General features: G+C 36.2%; 1 protein-coding gene and 1 long non-coding RNA gene across 2 annotated transcripts in view; one reads left to right on the top strand and one right to left on the bottom strand.

The window, feature by feature from the left end:
- Positions 1–22445, bottom strand: part of LOC111429548 (sidestep II) — a gene marked incomplete at its 5' end in the record, with an annotated part of 126699 nt that overhangs the window by 29570 nt on the left and 74684 nt on the right. Inside the window, 5 exons of the mRNA XM_023065492.2 lie at positions 1990–2149; positions 8471–8601; positions 8901–9045; positions 15298–15443; positions 15521–15835. Coding sequence (XP_022921260.2) covers positions 1990–2149; positions 8471–8601; positions 8901–9045; positions 15298–15443; positions 15521–15835 — 897 coding nt within the window. The remainder of the gene's footprint in view (positions 1–1989; positions 2150–8470; positions 8602–8900; positions 9046–15297; positions 15444–15520; positions 15836–22445) is intronic.
- On the top strand, positions 17024–17754 carry LOC139430901 (uncharacterized). The gene is made up of 3 exons (XR_011641257.1): positions 17024–17195; positions 17252–17482; positions 17532–17754. It is a non-coding gene; the product is annotated as an uncharacterized lncRNA (long non-coding RNA).

Here is a 22445-nt window from a genome sequence, read left to right as displayed (position 1 = left end):
AACACTATTTTCTGCGATCGCATCGAGCTTTGTTTTCACTTTACACTTCCCCAACTAAAAGCATTTTGAAACTTGCGCATAGTCACACATGAAGCAAATTTAAAAATCGGTGTTTTTAACAACTCGTATTGCTAGGTTTTCGAGTTAGATATAGGTCGATTTTTTTTTGAATATATTATAACGTTTATTAAGATAAATGATCTGAAATTTGTATGTCTCGTTTACGACGGTGTTTTCGTAATGACACTTCGGTAATCATCACCGTCGACGAAACATTTGCCTCAATGACACGAGAAGAGTTTTCCGCTGGCGAGAAAAGCGTGTGGAAAACTCATTTGTAGCTGTCTATTACAATAATAAGATGCCGTCACGGGTCGTTACGCCATTCGAGCCGATTCGCGTTCGCGTTTTGCATTTCTTTGAGTCGTTAGTCACGCGGTGCGGCACCCACATGGCACCTTCTCAAGGAAATCGCCTCCATCACGTTTTCCATCCAACATCAACGGAAAGCCAACCAATTGACGGCAATTCACGATGAACGCCTGCAGGTTTTCCACAAATTGTATCCGGAAGTAGGGGATGTTTATGGATTTCCCTACTATAAAAGTACGCTATAAAATTTACTTCGCTCTTGTGAAAAGTTAAAAAAGTTTTGGGTTAAGAACACGTAAGACGTAGTTGTCAAAAGAGTGAACGATGTCGATAAATGACAAATAGCTGGTTTAATAGAGTTCTTAGACTGGAGATTCTTCTGGTCGATACGTTGCAACTTTTCCGGTCAATCCTCTCTCTCCATCACTTTATTATCCTGAGGCCCAGTGGTCCATTAGGGAACAGTGGCCGCGTCGCGTCCTGCACCGTTCCAAAGCCCCCTTGTCACAACATCCGTGATGTATTGCCCTGGTAGGACACTCGTTATCCCCTGATAATACCTCCACTAAATAAACCCGAGTGGAGGCGCTCGCGTAAATATTTAAAGTCCGACCCCTTTTTTCACACACGACGACGCCACAGCTTTTTTTTGTTATGTTTTCCCTCCGATACGGGCCCCCGATTAATCGCCGTTTGGGGGTGGGCAGCGACAGGTGGAGTTGCAGGCGCCGAGGTAATTAACAAAACTACCTACCCTTAATTGGCTTTTATAGTCCTTGTAAATGTGTCACCGTGTTTTGTTTGCACGCTCACCCATAATCATCTCCCAAAATGAACTACACGTTACATCATCGCGTATATTTATTTATTCAGTTAGAAAAGAAAACGAAGCTGTAGTAATAATCACAGAGTATTAAGTAAGTCCGGAAGTGCAGATCATCAAATTATTCGACGTCGGGGAGATGTGAGAGGGGGTTGTTGGAGACGTTGGTGGCACCATCAAATATTAGACGCTGAGATCGCCTATTAGGAACTGCATAATTACAGTCAGGTGTTTATGGTAATCGCGGCCTCCTCGATAATGGGCTACGCCGCCCCTTTATAACCCCTTTACCCCGCGCCCCCAACAACCTCGTCGACGATATTTGATCTTCGTGTGTGTGCGCGTGTTTACAGAGAGAGCGAATGTCGGGTATTCAATCGATTCCGTCAATGGCAGGCGTGATTGGGTACATGCCGCAGGTATCGAAGGTCTAACTTGGAACTATAAGGGATGTATGGGGTATGTGTATGAGGGTTTGGGGAATGGTAAATTAATCTTCGGAGTTGCGAAACCGTTAACTGTTGTCTTCTGAAATTGCGGTCAGATTCAACAACTTAATCCAAAATGTAAATAAGATAAGTTTACCTTTTTTAGCTTCGTGTTAGTTTAACATTTAGTTATTTTAAAAATAGAAAACCTTAATGAATTAACCGAGTTTATTTTTCTGTTGTTAGATTACTGGGTGGTTTGAAATGTCTTGTGGCGTCAATTTAAAGCGCCACAATTCACGATTAGCGACGGTTTTCGAGCGTCGAAAGTCGCAATCTTGATACTATTACCCTTGACGTACTTACATTGAACACGAAATGCCAGTTCGTTGCTGAGTGTTTCTCCCTCAGCGTTCACTACAGAACAAACGTATCTCCCTGCACTTTGTCTCGTAACACGTTGAAGGACGAGACTCTGATTGCTTCTTATGATCCTGGCGGACATGTTATGATTTAAAATGATACCCTGTAAAAAAAAACAGCACAGAGTTAATTTTAAATTATTTTTGTGCGCGCACAAGATACACGCACGCAAAATGTTACGCGTAAATTTACACCCCCTCATCTATATTCAGGTTGGTTTCGGAGGGTTGGTTACATGAAAATGCTCTCAAAGGTCACCGGATTCGAACTGCTCCGTATTACGCCACATAAAACGAGGTATTCTATTATAAACTGAAAGCACAGTTTACAAAGAAAACTAGTAAATTATACATCGCTTGATGGGATTTGATTGGTTGAAACAAGAGAGTTCTAAAAAGTTTCTTTGAGTAGATGACACAGAACCGACGACAGTTTAAAATATTTCGTTAGAACTTTAAGCGTACTGTCCGGGAATATTAATTAGGATTGGCTCCTGTCGGAAGTTGGACTTCCCGCGGCGTTCCGGCAATTTTAAGCAAGCTAGCGGTTCTCGAAAAATAGTTGTGCCCGAAGCTCCATTGTACGAGGGGGTTAACGGATGGCCGTAAAGTACTTAAATAGTTGCCTGGGCGGAAACGCGACGCGAATTTCGCGGCTTCCGCCTGGGAGCGGGAATTAAATCTTTAATATCAAACTTTCCGTCGTAACGCCTCCGTCTTTCCAACCTCGCATCTTCCCTTTCCGGGGAATGCTTTTAATTCGAATCCGGTTAATTATGCCCACTAAACATCTGTCATTTAATTCAAACTCGATTTATAGCAAAAATTCTTGTTCAAACATCAATGTTTTTTTCTCAGAAGCAAGTCTTGGATAATTAAATTTAAAAAAATTATTTGGTACACCGGCGACGAGGATGTTAGGCAAACGACTTGGTGTTGAGCAATATTCTTCTTCCTCTCAGATTTTATATCTGTGTGACATACATTTTGTTACACACTGACGTTGTGTATTAAAGCCCGGGAAGATTTGGGTTGGGTTTGGGTTGAATTAGGTTGTGTTGAGTTTTTCGTCAGAACCGAGCTTTGTAAATGCGAAACGTCCATAAATTAATTGCCGACATTGCTTTAGACATACAGCATACATGAATAACTTTTGGACTTTTATTTGGACTCGCAGCTTTTGGACGACGAAGACATACGGAGTACCATATAAATCTGAAATAAATGTAGGTTGTGGAAGGTTATGATAGTATATGACTATAATATTAGTTACAAATCGATGTACTCTCACTTTCACGTGAAATACACCACTCATTAAGAATTAGACTAAAATTTTGAAACTTCCAAAAACAACAAAACAAAAATTAACATCTTTCAAGATAAAGCATGCATTAACTCTTCTACCCATGCTCTATATTAAGTGGTCGATATCCTCCTGGGGTATCTCGTTCCATGCAACCTTTAGATAATGTCGAAGTTCATCCAGATTCTCAGGAGACCTGGGTACTTGTCTTAGTCGCCGACTAATCATATCTCAGACATGTTCAATCGGCGACAAGTCCGATGACCGTGAAGGCCAAGGCAAAATCTGCAATACAACCTGCTCCAGGAACCTTCTTGTAACCATATCAATATGGGGTCTTGCATTATGGAAAGTGGCATTCTGCAATGTCTGCATGAAAGGTACTAACACTGGTTCAAGAACGTTGTCGACGTAACGACGTGCGTTTAATGTGCCTGGAATGAACGTAAGAGGTGACCTTCGCCCAGCACATATCGCCTCTCAAACCATAACCCCAGGTGTTATGTGTCGTCTTTGAACGAACTCCAAATTCCGTCTTTCCCCTCGATGTCGCCGCATCCTTCTACGACCATCGTGCACCCATAAACAAAACCTTGATTCTCGCTGAAGACGATGTCATTCCATTGATGAACCTACCCTTGCCGTTCTTGACACCATGCAAGTCTGGCTACTTTATGTGGAGGTGTTAATGGAAGCCGAAGGTAAGGACGGTATGAATGAAGCCCAAAGGAAGAAATCAACCTTGTTGTTTGAAATCGATCCCCCTAAGGAGTTGGTTTTCATGTGCGTTGCTTCTTCGGGCGGGTCTTCCAGCAAGACGGCGCCTCTGAATACCTTCTTCGGATCATAAAGACCATATCTGAGGAACTGTAGTGTGGTCCCGATTCAGCCTTCTCCCAATCTCTCGGAATGAGAGACCCGCCTCTTTCATACCGATAATTTGGCCAACATCAAAGTCATTGATATGGGCAAAATTTCGATGACGTCGCACTGGGGGTATTACAAGACGTCTACTTCTACTTAACAGCTTGAGGGCAGAAATTCATTAATTGCTAGGAAGAAAATATTGAAAGTTGGAGATGGTACAGGAAACAACAGTTGAGTTTTTTCGGCGAAAACTTTCATCGTTTCTTAGTTGATAATAAAGCATTATTTTACCGAAGTTTCAAAATTGTAGTTTGAATTTTAGTGGGTGGTGGATTTCATATGAATCTAAGCATATTAAGAGCGGTGATAGCGTTAAACTATTATCTTGTGACCCTTGACTGTCAGAAATCTTTTCGAACCACTTTAATATCTTTGCCGACAGTAGTCTAGGCTTGTAATGGGTGGTCTACTGGATTTTGACATATTCTGGTTGCTTAAATAATAATCACGCTCATATGATGCCTAAACATGCCGATGAATAAACTAACTCTGCCTATGAGACGACACTTAAAACGTATCATGTGTGACATCCTCTCTCTGACTAACCACAACTCTGAATTCCATAAATATATAATATACATCCAATTTGGTTATTATGATTAATAATATATATACAGGGTGTCTCAGCGAGACCGGTCATTAGACGTTTCTGGGGTTCTGGCGAAAATAAAAATTTGAGAATTCAGACTTAAGTATTATCAATTACGATCTCTTCGACTAAAATATTTTCAGATTTCTTGCACTTCCGGTTATACCGGAAGTCGCCACCTACTTTATTTTTTTAAATGGAACACCCTGTATATTTTTACATGTTTGGATTTGTCTGTTTTCAGGGTTTATAAATAACTTTACTTTTTGCAATTTGATACGGCCGTTCCCGAGTTATTCGAATTTTTCTAGAAAAATCTGCTCCAGCAGATATTTGTTCAAAAAATCGGAGAACACTCGATTTTTGGGATATCAATTTAGGATTCAGAATATGCTTAAACAACATGATGGAGTATGTTTTGGTGCCGAGAACGGTTATCTAGAACGTTTGGTCACTTTACTATGGCACGTTAACTTTTCAAAATTTGGAAGTATCATAACTTCATTTTTTTAAATGGCACCCCCCATATTTTATTACTTAGTCGTCTTCGGCGTCTCATTCTACATCTTTTATATCCCATATGTCCCATACCTAACATTAATAGTTTAGGAGATAATTAGGGTTTTTTGAAAAATGCACACATATCATATGGATATTTAGCCTAGTGTGCCATGAAAAACAAGCCTTCTCAATGGGTTCTTGTCAAAGACTCACTTGTTTACGTCACTTGATGCATGTGAGCAAATAATTATCTGTTATGTCCCTTAATATTAGTACTGAAAAGAGTTAAAATCGATAACAATAACGAAAGTAATATTTACACAAGTCAAGAAATTCTTAATTTATTTTTTATGCATAAAAAGCGCGACAAAGTTCGTAGTATGATTCCTAGATCTTCTTTGGCAGCTCGAATTGAGGTGTTGGGACTGGGCTCGAAATAAGCCAAGGCATTCACCTCTTCCGTTGCATTATCTACTACATTTTTTTGTCAGTTTAACACGTGATTAATTCGTCCAAAATGCAAAAAATTTGCTTCTATTCTTTTAAATTTATCTTTTGTCATCGGAGGTAAATGCGGATAATTTTCGGATTTAATTTTCATAAATTATGGATTTCTTTATTTGTATAAACATTATTTACGTTATTAATGTCCATTTTAACTGGTTTTAGACTCACAAGCATCAAACAACGTAAATCAGACTTTGACGTTTGTCAATAAGTCATTAAACATTTGTTTTCCATGGCACACTAGGTTAATATAATATAATATGTGAGCATTTTTCAAAAAACCCTAATTATTTCTCAAACTATTAATGTTAGGCATAGGACATATAGAGTATAAAAGATGTAAAATGAGACGCCGAAGACGACTAAGTAATAAAATTTGGGGGGTGCCATTTAAAAAAATTAAGTTATGGTGCTTCCAAATTTCGAAAAGTTAACGTGTCCATAGTAAAGTGACCAAACGATCTAGACAGCCGTTCTTGGCACCAAAACATACTCCATCATGTTGTTTAAGCATGTTCTGAATCCTAAATTGATATCTCAAAAATCGAGTGTTCAATGATTTTTTGAACAAATGTCCGCTGGAGCAGATTTTTCTAGAAAAATTCGATTAACTCGAGAACGGCCGAATCAAATTGCAAAAAGTAAAGTTATTTATAAACCTTCAAAACAGACAAATCCAAATATGTGAAAATATACAGGGTGTTCCATTTAAAAAAATAAGGTAGGTGGCGACTTCCGGTATAACCAGAAGTGCTAGAAAACTGAAAATATTTTAGACGAAGAGAACGTAATTGATAATACTTAAGTTTGAATTCTCAATTTTTTATTTTGGCCAGAACCACAGAAACGTCTAATGACCGGTCTCGCTGAGACACCTGTATATATAACAATAACTGTAGTTTTACATGAAATGTACAGTAAAGTGTATTGATGTAAGATTGAAAACAATAAAAGATTGTATAGAAGAATAAAAGAAAATCTTAAAGCAATTACATCAGTCCCGCATGTGAGTGACTTTATCGCACAGACTGTGACACATGCCTTTCGATGGCAAATGCGGGAAAGACGGATTATCTTTAATTATCCGAGACGTCGAACGCTGCCGGCGGAATTGTGGTCTGCAAAAAGCGTAACGAGCAAAAAGATTATCGTCCGGAGATTTTTCCGATCAACGTTGGACGCCGAAACGTAGACAGAGAGGAAAGAGGGTAAAGGGATTCCACTCTTACCCCACCCGATTTCCGTTCCTTCTTTAATCACAAACCGCAATTTTAACGATGGCCCTCACTCGGTTCTAGAAGAGACTGAAAAACCATAGCTTTCGTTGAAATATTATCCAACGATTGCGGTTAGCTAATCGGTCTTATTGGCCCAAATTCCCGTGATCGTTGACCTCGTTTTAACGTCAATATGCCGCCTTGAATAGAAATCAATAAGAGAACCGAACGGTTTCTAGTCTTCGTTAAATTCTCACCGTAAATGAATTAATTAGAAAGTTAGAAAGATCGAAAACAACTTTCTTGCAGCTCACTAATCAGTATCGATCCTCGTTGGGGTTGTCACAGGAAAGTGATTGATTTTCGAGGAGGTAGAATCAAGTTGAAAACTTGCTACTACGAAAATGTATAGGTTTCTTTTCTTCTTTTACGGAAGCTGAAGTGGCTTAAAGTAGGAAACCGTTATTACCGCACATCGTTCGTTCGCCGATTGCATGGCAGGGAATAATTTTATAAACGCGGGCGCTGTTGGCAGGGACTCTACTCTGTAATTTGCATCGGAAATTAATTTATAATAAGTAATGCCGATGTCGTGGCGCGCTACGATACGAACTGCCTGTTATGTTCAATTAGGTGGGCGAAAAAATTGGGGCTCTCCTGTCAAAGAAATAGACCGAAAAAAATCCAAATAAAATAAAAATCAAAAAAAGAATTGATCGTCATCTTAACGAAGTCCTCAATCGCAGCGGCTCGGGACATTAATCACAATTTCAATTAAACAAAGAGCTCGGAGGATCCATTAGGATAATTCGGTTCCCGCCGCGGCATTAGCGGCCCATTTCAATTTCATATCCCCATTTTTAAACCCTTCCCGTATCTCTCTTCCACTCTCTCTTTAAGGAAAACGCTTCGCCAATTTCTCTCCCCCGTTGCGAAAAAAATTAATAGTCTATTATTCTCCCCGCGAGGAATCGAATAAAAATCATTACCGGGGGTGACGCTCACCGGAAACAAATCGCCGCCATCGCGTTTCCCCCCATTATCGCTTTCTTCGTGGAAAACACGCCGGGATTGATAAAGAAAAAAAAGGGGGGGAGAAATTCGAAAAGGGCAGCTTCAGTTAATGAGGTATGAGCAAACAGAAGGAGATGGGGAGTAGAATTGGTGGCGGCGAGAATTGCGGATTTCCTATGTGGATGTAATTTTGTCCTGTCAATCTGTATTTGGAGGAAATCGAGACGAAGAGGGTTGATAATTAATGGTATTGCGTGGAAAATAATTATTTCTAGAAATTAGAGATCTTTATATTCTCATAGAAGACTCATAAATATGTATAGTCAAACGTGATGAGAATTTTATAAAAGAAAATAAAAATACTTACATCGTGAAGCCATGTTAACTTTCTCCATTGGGGATTCGCGCGAACATGGCATTCAAAGTAAACATCATCCCCCTCCTTAATGTCGTCTGCATTGAGTGTACTTCCAAGTTGTAAAGACACTATCGGCGGGTCTGAAACAATAGGGCCTATTGTCAGTGGAGGCTTCGGAAGAGAGACTCTTTCAAAACCGTATAAATCACCCGAGCACAATGCTTCATATTAACACGGATAAACTTGGACGTTTCCGCGCTTAAAGTGGGCTTTTTAATCTTGAAAGTTTTCACATTTATCTTTAAAGGGGTTGTTTTCGATTTCTTTTTATTTTTAAATTACCTCCTTATTTTATCTCCATTTTAACGTTCGTGTTTTGGTTTCGTTAAGGGTTTCAATGGATATATAATGATAATAGAGCGATGATACTTGTACTTACAGACAACGTCTATTTTCCATGAAGTTTCCATGTACAGGCCGTTGACGTCCGGGTTTTCTGCCCTGCACGTTATGGATTTTCCATCGTCCTCCGTCGAGGGAACAAAGTTCAGCTCGCTTATTGTTACGTTCTCCCGGACCTCGTCCTGGAAAAGAAATTTTAATGAAAAGTACGGTGCCATTAATTTTTCGACAAAGAGAGCGTTGAATAGTCGACGGGGATTTCCCAGAAAACTCCGGAATTGTTATATAAAATTATATTTTTAAAAAAAGTTCCAAGTATTTTATTCGTTCGATTTTCCAATCACTATTTTATTGTTATCAACGAAATTGGTTAGTTTTTACTATTTTTTCAATATAATTTCATTAGGTTGAGAGTCCCGGAATATTTTTCGGGCGGGATTCGCCATAACGCCAGTCGATCGATTTTATAGCGTTAATCGAGATTTAATTAAGACGAATGTCCAAATGGACAAACGTACTCTATCAAAAACTGGGCCACAGCTCAATTGAAAACTGATGGGGTTTATATTGGTATTTCAAGTGTTTATATTCGAGAAAGTTTTAACAATATATTTCTCTTTTATTAAAACAGCTCTGTTTGTTTTTGTTGATTTTCATATGAAATTTTGTTTTCTACAGTGTGATTTAGGAGTAATAAGAATTAATTTCGCCCCACAAATTTTTATAAACAAACTATAAAAGTTATGATGAAATAAAACTGGATTATAGCAGTACTCCGTATAAAGAAGGTCTACTAAAGAGTCGTTACACTGACGTTGAAGAATTCCCTTAAAGACGACAATCGAATAAATGAATTAAGATGGTATACAAGAGTTAAATCACCTGTTGCCGATATTGATCATGTAAATATTAAATTTATCAAACTGTGTTGTTTCTACATCGTTCAATATATAATGCATATCCTTGTTTATAGATTTACATAGTTATTCAACCGATGTTAGTTTGTGTACGTGGTGCCAGAGGGCAGGGTAATTTATGTGTAAATTGATATGTATATTTCTTGAACTTATAACTTCCTTCCAATCTTAGTTCATTTTGCACAACCTCATTCTTGTATTTCATGTGTACATTAATACATAAATTACCTTGCCATCTGGATATCACGAACACAAAGTAACATCGGTTGAATAACTATGTATATCGATAAACAGGATGCATATGGTCAGTTACCGATTAGCGCATTGCAGCGTCAAACTTAATTAATTTATTAACAAAAGAAAATCTGTTGTTTTCGACATAATCAGATTCTTGTTCTAACTCTAGAACCTATGGAGGCGCCAAATGTGAATCTACACAGGATCTATACAAAAGAATGCTGCAAAAAGAAAATACTTATATACAACAAAACATAAGATTCAACAGCGCTGAGTATGATGAATATTGGAGTGAAGTCATTACAAAATAAACCAGAACCAGAAGCAGAAGAAATTTTACAGGATGAGTACAGAACCCACCAAAAGCTATCGACCAAACACAGGAATGGTTGCTACTATGCTTGTAAATACCTAATGACGAATAAAATACTAGGCAAACAATCGAAACCCAAGATCTATCGCACTATTATAGGACCAAGAACAACATATGGATGCTAAGCATGGACCATGTCGACAGGAGATGAAAATAAATTGGTGAACAATTGGTGAACAATTGGATCAGCTTATCGATGATACAGGCATAGTATGACACATAAAAGCACAGAGAATAGCATGGCTAGGATAACTGCAAAAGAAGTAAGGAGACAGAAGAGTGAAAAGAATTGTAGAATGGACACAACAGAGACAGAGAGCTAGAGGATGAGCAAAGAATGATGGAAGGATAATGTGATGGAAGACATCAGGATGCATATTTAATACTAAAATAGCATATTCTCATAGCTAGACTAGATCTTATTATGGATTATGCTTGCTTGGTTCAATGCACGTCATGGTACTTGTTGTGGACTGTATATAGTTGAATGAAAAGCTTCTATTTTTGTTTTAATTTATTTTGTTTAACTCAAATATAATGCTTGGAAGCGTCCGTCATCGCTGCTCGTAACGGACTGATCCCTTTTCGCGGGTAACAACTCGACACGTGTGTCCCTTCGATCGCTCACTAACGACATCTATGAACGAGAGTCGCAACATAAATCCCGTCTTGAAAGAGTTATCTTTCAAAAGATAAAAAAAATAACACATAAAGAAACTTAAGAAAATATAATATATAAAGTCTGTTACTGTTCTTCTATTGGTAAAACAGAAACTCGATGTACACTTCTAGACACAGTTCCACCTGAAGTATGGATCTTCACCACACGAACCTTTCCGTCTGGACCAGGATGGAGTTCTTCTATTCTTCCTGTTCTCCACTGCATTGGGGGGAGGTTGTCATCTTTAAGCAGAACCATACTTCCAATTTTGACAAGATCTTCTCGGTAGAATCTCCACTTCGTCCTTTGTTGTAGAGTATGCAAATACTTCAATGACCACCTTTTCCAAAATGATTGGTGTAATTTTTGGAGTTGTTTGTAATTTGCTAATCGGTTAGCAGGAATTGCTGAAACATCTACTTCAGGAACTGCCAATAAGGCCGCGCCAATCAAAAAATGTCCTGGAGTCAATAATTCCAAATCTTGAGGGTCAGAGGATAAAGGAAGTAAAGGTCTTGAGTTTAGGATTGACTCAATTTGGATTAAAACTGTGGAGAAAGTCTCATAGGTTAGTCTTTCATCACCAATTGTTCTCATTAAAGGATACTTAACCCGTTTAACCGCAGCTTCCCAAATCCCACCAAAGTGAGGGCTTCTTGCGGGAATGAAATGCCAAATAACCCCTTTGTCACGAAAATAATTTGAAATATCAGGATCCTTAGCTAGATCTTCTAAATTAGCATACATTAAATTCTTTGCTTCAATCAAGTTTAAATCTTTCAACTCAGTGTGATTATTAACTTTGTGACTATTAGAATTAAATTTTCGCAATTTGAACTTGCCTTGACTCAAAATACCTGAAATTTCCTGTTTCAATTGCAATACCTTTTGCTCAGTATTTGCACCCGTCAATAGATCATCCATATAAAAATCATGATCAATAGATCTAGTAGCGGATTTCTTTGCGGACGCTTCAAACACTAACACTCTCAACTTAGTAGTCGTGCTAGACATTTTAAGAACACAATGGTGTGGTACGTAATTTAGTACTTTATTCGATGCATCCGATTTTCCCAATTCATCTGCTCCAACTTCAGACATGTGACCCAATGACTCGTAATCAGACATAAATTTAACGTACTTTGTTTTCAATTCTGATTTTTTTGCGAATTTGGTTTCCAATGAGATTAAACGTCGCTTTGCAATATCATAGGATTCACCTAAAATTTGAGGATTGTCCTTCAATGGCAACGAAACTTGAGTCTCTCTTTGATTAGTGTTACGAAAGTGAGTCTCAACCTCCAAGTCTTCAGGAGATAAATGGTTAACCTTCGGTGATTCCTCGATTTCCCAACATTTCTCTAAAGATTTCAATAATGGAGTATTCTCATTAATGGTTTTACGAGTGATTAGAAAACAAGAGTTACAATTCAACGAAAATGGGATATTCCCTGCTATTATCCAACCCAGTTTTGTTTTTTTGAGTATGAGTCCTTCATTTCCATTCAATTTGATTTGTCCTATTGACAGTAGTTCAAAGAAAACTGAAGCACCTAGCAAAATATCTACGCTGTTGGGTTTATGAAAATCAGGATCAGCGAGTTGTAATTTTTCAGGTATTTGTAATCGCTCCTTATCAATTTTTTGTTGTGGTAACTTATCCGTAATTTTATCAATTATTAAAAATGACAATTTTTTGTTAAAATGGTGTTTAATGAATAAATATCTGTCTGTGTTCTAGTAGATGCATTAAAGTTCGATTGATTAACTCCGTTAATGGATGCTAAAACCTTAGTTTTTTGTAAATTCAATTTAGATGCAAGTTCAGTGGTAATAAAATTTGATTGTGAACAGGAGTCTACTAAAGCCCGACATCTGACTAAATTTCCCATTGCATTTTTTACCCATAATAGAGCTGTAGGCAATAAAACATATTCATTGTTATTGTTCATCGTATGTGCAGATACCACACTTGTCGTTGGAGGATTAGAAGAACGTGCAGTAGAAAAGTCACTTTTTTCAAAATGCAACAAGGTATTATGAGCATTGTCACATTTCTTACAATTACCTAGTTTACAGTTTCCGTGTATATGACCGGGTTTAAGGCAATTGATGCAAAGTTTAAAATTCTTGACCTTTTCGAGGCGTTGTTTTGGTGTCAAATCCAAAAATGTTTTACATTGGTACAATGCATGGTTTTCGTCGCATAACCTACATTTCGGTTTATTTATAAGGAGACAAGATACTGTGTTGGATTTGTTATCTTTTCTTTCTACTGATTCAAGAATCATGCACTGCGAAGACAAAAAGTCAAACAACTGTTTGAGGTCTGGTATTGCATTGGTTTTAATAGAACTTTCCCATGCTCGCTTAGATTTTGTATCGATTTTATTTGAAATTAAGTGAATTAGTAAGGTGTCCCAATATTCCGTTGGTTGACCTAAAGTTTTTAACGATCTGATGTGTTTTTGATAATGGTCAATTAATTTTCGCAAGTGTACGTGAGATTCGCGCTGAACTGCTGAATACTCAAATAATTCTCGAATGTGTGCTTGTACCCGTTTATCCGTTTATTTTCAAATCGGTTTTTTAACAGCTCTATAGCTACGGTATAATTATTATCGGATGCCTCCAAAGAGTCTATAACGTAAGACGCTTCACCTTTTAGACACGATCTGAGATAACAAAACTTTTGTGTTTTGTTCAAATCATCGTTTTCATGTATTAATGCATTGAACGCATCGATAAACGGTAGCCATTTTTCATAATGACCGTTAAATTCTGGAAGGGTGATTTTTGGTAATTTGACATTTAATTTATTGCTGGTTGAATTATCATTGCTACTAGTTGTGGTAGAAATTCTAGGGGTATCCAATTGTGGGTTAAAACTAATATGAATCTTACGAGCTTCTGTTACTAATTCGTAAAATCTATCTTCAAATACCTCTCTATCGCTTTCTTGTGTTGAATCAAGTGATTCGATTTTGAATTGAATGGATTCGTATTCGGGTAATAAATTAACAACGTTATCCAACCTAACCTTTAATTCGTCTGGTTTTTGGTTTGCTTGGTTGATTAAAAATGTTTCGAATCTCGTTATTTTAGATTTTATAAGAGTTCGTTTCTTGAGTAAATCTTCCATTGTGATGAAAGACTGATAAGGAAAGAAAGAAAAAGGACTGACCTTGACCGGCTCGAAAGCTGCGGCTATGGCGCCTAATGTTCGTTAAATGATGATGTAATAACCAATTTCTTCGGAAAACTGCTCCCGTATCCGGTTCGTAGGACCAAAATGTTGTGGACTGTATATAGTTGAATGAAAAGCTTCTATTTTTGTTTTAATTTATTTTGTTTAACTCAAATATAATGCTTGGAAGCGTCCGTCATCGCTGCTCGTAACGGACTGATCCCTTTTCGCGGGTAACAACTCGACACGTGTGTCCCTTCGATCGCTCACTAACGACATCTATGAACGAGAGTCGCAACAGTACTTATAGCTGATAGTTGAGATAATCAAAAAAATCAGAAACAGATAAGATGATATAATATCCTTAAGTCAGGATTTAATTTAAATATTTAGATTTCATTTTATTGACTAAAAATGACAGTCTAAGATTCTTATTCTCGTCAAATTGTAGCGAGAATAAGATAATAGAAATCATCTATTGGGACAACGCGTTTACCTCGCATAGAACGTCTTCGTACATGCTATAAGTTCCGTTATACGTGCGCTAAAATATAAACGAATGCAGAAGTAGACCTTAAAAATAATGCGGAACTTCCGAAGTTACGGAAGCGGATATCCGTTATTAAAATATTGTTTCGTTGACATAAAAGATAAAGCACACATTTTAGGCGACCCCAAATCGCATTAAACTATTGTTATGAAATAATAATGTGATAAATAATAATGAGAAAGACCAATTTCACGTTTTATATGCTAATGGTTTGTTTAATCGCCATTAAATAACCCTGCGATGAGAGAAATACATTAAATACAATGTATTATTTCTGTGAATTACTGTTTAAAAGTAGATTTTATAGAGATTAGAATGTTAAAATTATATTTATCTAGTTGCATCTACAATTGCAGTTTATAATTACCTGTTTCGATTAAATGTGTTTTGAACTTAACTTGATTTGGCGTGAATTTAAGAATTATTATTTAAGGAATTTATTTAAAATTTTGAAATATCTTGGCTACGTCATAAATGATTCCCCCTACATAACAAATAAATAAGCTTACCTTGGCTCTTTTCAGCTGCCTCTTCCCCTTGTACCAAGTGATAATAGCAGGAGGGCGAGATCCAGCCGACTCGCAGGTCACTTCGTATCTTTTCTCAGCCACCAAAGGGCTTACGGTGTTCAGGATCTGAGCCGTCAGAGGCTTTACTGAAAAAAAAAAAAAATAAATAAAAAATAACAAAATATGATGAAGTATTTTCTTTTTAGATAAAAAATAAACTTACGTTGTAAATTTAAAATAACCAAAGCTTCTTTCGGTTCTGTTAGTTTTGTATTAACGGCTTGGCAAGTAAATAAAGCGTCTAAATGATTTCTTGAAACCGAAGGCCAAACCAATCGATTTTCAATGACATCGCCGGCGTTGTATTCATACTGATCGTCGACGATTAAACCGTTTACTAACCATCTTACAACCGGTTCGGGGTGACCACCAACAGTCCTACAGGTTAATGTTATATCATCGCCTTCGCGGTGTGGTCCAACCGATCCATTTAATTGTCTCCCCCATTTATCCAAAATCGTTGGTTGTTCCGGCGGAACTGAAAACAATTTAAAAAAAAATTAAAACGATTTTTCGTAATTAGATTCCTCTCAAAAATCCATTAAAATCTGATCGTGACATTAGCGTACCCTCCTAATTTACCCGTTCCCATTTTTGGTTTCGTAATTAATCACACCCCCGGGTTCTTTTAAATACCGTCAGGGTAGAGAAATGATTCGGAATCATATTTTCATTTTTCCGAGGCCGGCTCATTCATCTTTCTCAGCGAGGTAGCGGCGCGCGTTTCCGTGTAATTCTGATAAATAGCGTCGGGATTAACCGTAAACATTGTGTCCCGCACCCCGGGGTGGTACTCACGCCCTTCGGTTTCAAACCGCCACCCTACGAAACGGCCCAGATTTACTACTTCTTCATCTCCACCTCGGACCCCTCTGAATCCGGAATTTATAAATTCGCTTCATTTAAACTGGATTTATGCGTAATGCGCCGCACCCACTGCTGAGATTGTGTGCCAAGTACTTTCACGCTGAGTCCTTTTAGTTATTTAGTAGGGTTGTGTTGTTATAAATTTAAGGGGTTGTGATTTATAAATCTTGTTGGTTAACCTCTTTTTTTAATGAATTTTTTAAGTACTAATAATAACTCTTTTAATTTAATGATATGAATAATGCAGATAATTTTTTCTATAATAAGTTTCAGTTTAACAAAATTATTTCAGAGCACATTTTAAGTAAATTGGATTAATACCCGGTAAAGAAGTTTTATATTTTTAGCCATCCGTAAACCCAGGAGGTAGTTTGACCTCCTGAGTTATCTAATAACTAATAACATTAACATTATTTGATGTTCCTTACCTTACTTAGTATTTATACATTCAGTACACAACATATTTGAAGTTATTAATGTTAGTTTTAGTTAATTAGTCTTATTGATCATTATTTTATTAACAACCTTGAAGATGACAATTACAAACTAACCTCTGACAGTAGTTTAAATATTATCGTTTATTTAAAACAGCTACTCAACAAAAGATGGCACTAGTGTAAAATTAAAATTTTAAATTGTTTCCTTTATCTTATTGTTTCATCCTATTCTGAATATTTCCAGTATATTATCACGCATATCATTCAAATTGATATTTATTTTTTTATAGCTTGTTTTTAAACCTTGAGGAATATTTTAAATTTCTATCCAAAATGACCTTGTTCGTGACAGACGATTTTTGACAACTGTTGACAACACTTTGAACTTGTAGGTTAGGTTACTGACGTTTGAACGATTCATGTTTATTTTGTAATCTAAAGCTTTTCAATTAACTTACAACAAGTTTCGACTCGGAAAAAGCGTAAGATGTTGTAAAACGACCGATATTGTTTATAAAATTGCCAAAGTTGTTGGTAAGATAAATGTTGTAAGAATTAACAATGGTTAAATAACAATGTTTTATTTATAGTGGTTGGAAAATCAACAATTTATGCTGTGACTAAAGAATATAAGGATACCGGAAGGTTATACAGATAGGAGGAAGACCTGAATTGAATTGCAGTGGAAGTTAATTCAAGTTATAATTTTGATTTGACAGTTAAAAAATGAGGTTATGTTATTAATAAAATTATCGTTTTCTTAACAGTAATCTACACAGATAGATTGGAAAATCATGAGAAATGAATACAAATATGGATTGGTAATATTTAAATCCTTTGAGGAATGATTATTTTTATTTGACGTTTTAGGTTATGTTTTATAGTTAAAATGATCATATTTTGATCATTTTTAGGATAAAACCCATCGTGTTTGCACTAAATTTAACCGGTAGTATATGTTTTGGAAAATTATAGACATGAAAATTATTTTTTTAAAGGTTTTTTTTAACTTCCGATTAGTTCAAGTTAATTGAAGACCTTCCAGCAACAATAACTTAGCTCCATTTTAACAAATTATTCATGAGGCACAAAAAACTTACCCTAAATCTTTTGCAATAAGTTTTTCTATTAGGTATAATCAAAGTTTTACATATTAGATTATAACTATAATTATATAGTTATATATAAATTAGATTATATTATATATTTTTAACAAAATTAACTTTCAAAAATTTTTTCATAATTGTGTCCAAAAAAAACGACTTCATTACTTTTTTATAGATGTTGAAACACATTTATAAAACCAATAATTTCATATCAATGTCATCATGATTTTCTACCACATTATCAGATTTTAAAGATCTATAAAATGGTAAATTATTTTCGAGTACATACTTATTTGCTAATGAGTGAATCAACTAAAGAATAAACTAGTTCCTACTCTTGATATTAATCTGGAATATTGCTAGAAATTAATCAGTATTTGCGTAATTATTATTTCTTTAAATAAAAATCATTTTAGATAGTTATTTAGATAGATGTGAATAAATAAGATTTTCTTTCAACTTCATTTACATTCAAGATGAAAAGGATTTCTTAAAATCTCAAGTCGATAAAATCCGAAATAAATTCGTCTTGCATTAAGTAGTTAACCCAGATGGTGATTTGACTTAATGCCAACCGAGTAGTTACTTGACGATGTTGCGAAGTCTTCGTCTGTGGAGGTCACGCAAAAGTTGCCGAAGGCGACCAAAACGGGGGAGATTATTCGGTGGGGTAGGAAGCCTTTTAGTGGAGTGAGAAAATCTCCGCTCCGGGTGGAGAAGTACGAGATTTATAAAAGCACTTTTATGTTACTGCAAAACTCTCAATAGACACGGCGAACCTCGCCGATGTGCGTCGTTATGTATGCAATATGAGCCTGAAGAGAGGGGTCGCCAACGTTTTAATATCACCGTAGTCGCTGGTGCACCTGGATTCGTCCGACCTAATATCGCGAAAATGAAAATATTGTCACGATTAAATTACTTTCGCAATTTCGCGCCTCTGTTGCGCTTCGTGAAACCTTCAATGTCGCCTTTTCTTCGGCGGGCATACTTGCGGAATAATTTTTCATTTCTACCGGAATTAAGCGAGAAATGTGGGCATATTGCATTTTTCTTATATACGTTTTTTGAATATGCGAACAAATTTAAGAAAATATTTAATTTCAACATCAATTATGTAACTCTTAAATTATTTCTTTTCAGCGTTGAGAGGTTGTTTTATTTCTGAAGCTGTTTTCTCCCGTAACCAATTTCAGATAATGAATAAGTATCCGTTTATTAATAATAACGAGGCGTCTAGTGCTTTTCTATCAGGAACCTTTAATATCTCTCGAACGCGATGTTGTGCGATAAATTACGAACTGAAAGGGTTCCGCTTATTATTTTCATGAAAGCGGCATCATCGTTTTCCGCGTCCAATAAACAAGAGCGTGTACATATTTTCTCCAACACCTGCGATGTTAAAATGAGCAAGTAAGAGGATACGATCGAGCATAAATATGATGCATTAACGTATTAATAATGGCGCCTCAAGATCGAGTATGACTGAGCGAAATTTATTAAAAGGAAATATTGGAAATGTTAATCCAAGGTTGTAAAACAAACTCTATCGTTGAATAAACATTTCAAGTTAAACAAAAGTGGTATACTCAAACATTAAGTTTGACTGCAAACAATACGACGACGACAAAGATGACCAAAATCGCAGAGTTTCAAAGACCTCCTTCTCTTCCTCTCTAATGTTAATTTAAATTTAGTTGACAACGTTTATGAAATATTTATTGACAACAATTGTTTTAGTTTCATTTTGTAAATACAAATTGAGTACACAATTTGTATTTAAAATTTTGATTATTGAATGTTTTCAATAATTAGTGCATATTCATACAATGGATTATCATAAAGTTAACCGGTAATAGGTTGGGTTTGTATTTTTCCGTTTGCCCCTCGGCAATATGTTGACAAAATTCGTACAATTCGCTCGGAAATTGTTGTTATTAATTTTGGTACGAGTGTTAATTTAGCAAACCAATTCTGCCGGCCACAGCGTTAATTATTCTATTAACGGCACAAATATTTCCCGGTTCACTATTTTCCAGCGTACTCGATTTCAATATATCCCATTTTAATGCATTTTACCGCAGGGATATAATAAGCATTTCATTCCAACTGTATTTATATAGCCGATATCACTACTTGCGTGGTGAAAATTTGCCTTTAAATTTTTATCGTTGTTTATTTCGTGACAAAACTAATAATTAATGTATTCAATTATAAACGAAAATGAGAATATAAACGGTTGTAGGTAATAAAATTTTCAACGTTTATAACAAAAAAAAAGTCCTGAAACAGAAAAGAACATAAAAATTTCATTAAACCAATATTGATACCAGAAGCTATAAAAATTTAAAAAGATCCTTCAGGGCAGGGGAGAATTTTTCGGCAATTATCCCCTGACTCCCTGGAGTATCGTGCCCTCGTTTTTAAGCGATCTTCAAAGTTTGGCACAATTTGCGGACGCGCGAGATTTTTAATGCAAAAGTTTCTAATCTGAAACAGAAGTTGTATCCATCCGCGATGTTCCCTTTCCCTCGTTCTTTACGAGCATGCCAGACATTGCTTTTGATTGATTAAGATAATATACGCGGAAAAGTTCTCGCGATCCGATTTTTAATAAGCTCCCCACCGACTTAGAATGGGGAAAGAAAACAAGGAAATTTATGGCCGTTACTATCCGTATTCGCAACTGCAAACAACAAGTTTTAGCGAAATAACAGGTAGAAATTGGAATGGGTGTAAATAGTATTTATGTCAGAAAAGTGCAATAAGTAGGAAACTTTTATACAAAAATTAGAATTTATTATTATGACGAAAGAATTTGTAATAAGTTACTTTTCTTTTAGAAATAATTTTAAACAATCTTGGAAAACGGACAGCTCCAATAGATCGTTTTGGCCTTCTGTTCATGCTGATTGATGAATGTGAGCCATAAACGGCGAAAATAACGCCTGACTTATTTTGCCAAATATGCCAACCCTACTTAGTACGTCCAAATTGGGACTAAATACTTTTTGCCATTGCCAAATTTGAATTACGTGTGGCAATCGTGCTCTGTATCGAATTTTTGTGCTTTTATCGTTTGACGAAGAAACGACATCAGCTAGTAAGATCAAAAGAGAGACCTCTACAGCTGATGTAAACTGACCTTGCCAACTCGTCAGAATTCTCTTTGAGAATAACGAATAGGATGAAGTACAGACGGCACGAAAAGAAACCGGATGCAAATGTCAGTTATGAAACTGGGAACTAAAACTAGTTAAGCAAAGTTCGTTGGGCTAATTTTGGGATATACTTGGTATAGATCTTGAAGATCAATAGTTTTTGAACTGTTTGAGTATTATCGGCGAAGTTGATCAGTTCTTCGTATCGACAGACTAAATCAGGCTTCGAATATGTAACGCAGACCTCAAATTCAAAGTCGCAGATCATTGGCTGGTACCTCTATTGTCATGAAAAGAGCGGTTTCTGATACCTTTATAATATTTTAAAGGATTAGCGTTTAGCAGGTTAGGGTTCCATTAAAGGGAGCAAAAAGAGACTAAAGGAGAAGATCATTCACAGTAAAGGGAAGTTGGGACTCAAATCGCAACGATGAATCCGTGCTTTATTCATCATCCTCTGGAAAGATGTAAAGATGAGTTGGTATATCTCAACCGTTTGCCGCTACCTTGATATGATGCATAATATTATTATCGCGAGATATATTTACTATATATACATATATGTAAGTACTTTTAGTACGATATAAGTACTTTAACTTTAACTGTTAACTGCTAACCGAGAAAAAAGCTGAGATTATGGTGGCATTTGTTTAAATCTCCGATTTTATATACAGGGTGATTTATAACATACGGAGGAGACTAAATGGGTAGGTACTTGAGGTCAAACTGAAGAGATTTTCTTAATAATGTTTTGTTAAAATCTTAATAGTTATATAGATATCGCATGTTAATTTTTTAAATAAGTTAGCGTCAACTTTTGAGAACCGCTGATATTCACTAAAGAACAATTAAAATACTTGTCAACGCCATCCTCATTTTTGAAGGAGCTGTCAAAGTAGACAATTTAATTGTTTAGTTTTAATACGTAATTTATGAAAAGAAATAATAGATGTTAATTTATGAAACGGATAATAATAATGTTTTAAATGCAAAATTACAAAATCTCTAAAACAAGAAAATAACATAATAATAATAATAATCTCTTTATAACATATGTTCAAAGTGCTGTCCTTGCATTTCGACGCACAACTGCGCACGACGAATCCAATTTAACGATAATCGTGGAAATCGTGGACGTATGTCCTCTGTAGCAGCAGTGATGCGATGTCGTAGTTGGTCGATTGTATTAACCTCGGTGGCATATACTCTATCTTTCATAAATCCCCATAAAAAAAAGTCCAATGGGTTAAGATCGGGACTACGTGGTGGCCATGTAGTCCACCTCGACCAATCCATTTTTGCCGAAAAGCATTATCGCGGAAATCTCGTACATTACGACTAAAATGTGCAGGACAACCGTCGTGCATAAACCACATCTCACGTCGCATAAGTAGCGGAATATCTTCCAGGAGTACTGGCAGATTTTCTTGTAAAAACTGTAAATAAGAAGTTCCATTAAGAGTTCCTGGTAATTCGAAAGGTCCTATTAACGTATTGTTCACAATTCCCGCCCATAG

This window comes from Onthophagus taurus, chromosome 7 (assembly GCF_036711975.1).
Source record: "Onthophagus taurus isolate NC chromosome 7, IU_Otau_3.0, whole genome shotgun sequence".
NCBI lineage: Eukaryota > Metazoa > Arthropoda > Insecta > Coleoptera > Scarabaeidae > Onthophagus > Onthophagus taurus.
Note: the sequence above shows the minus strand (reverse complement) of the source record. Positions and strands in the feature narration are given on the sequence as shown.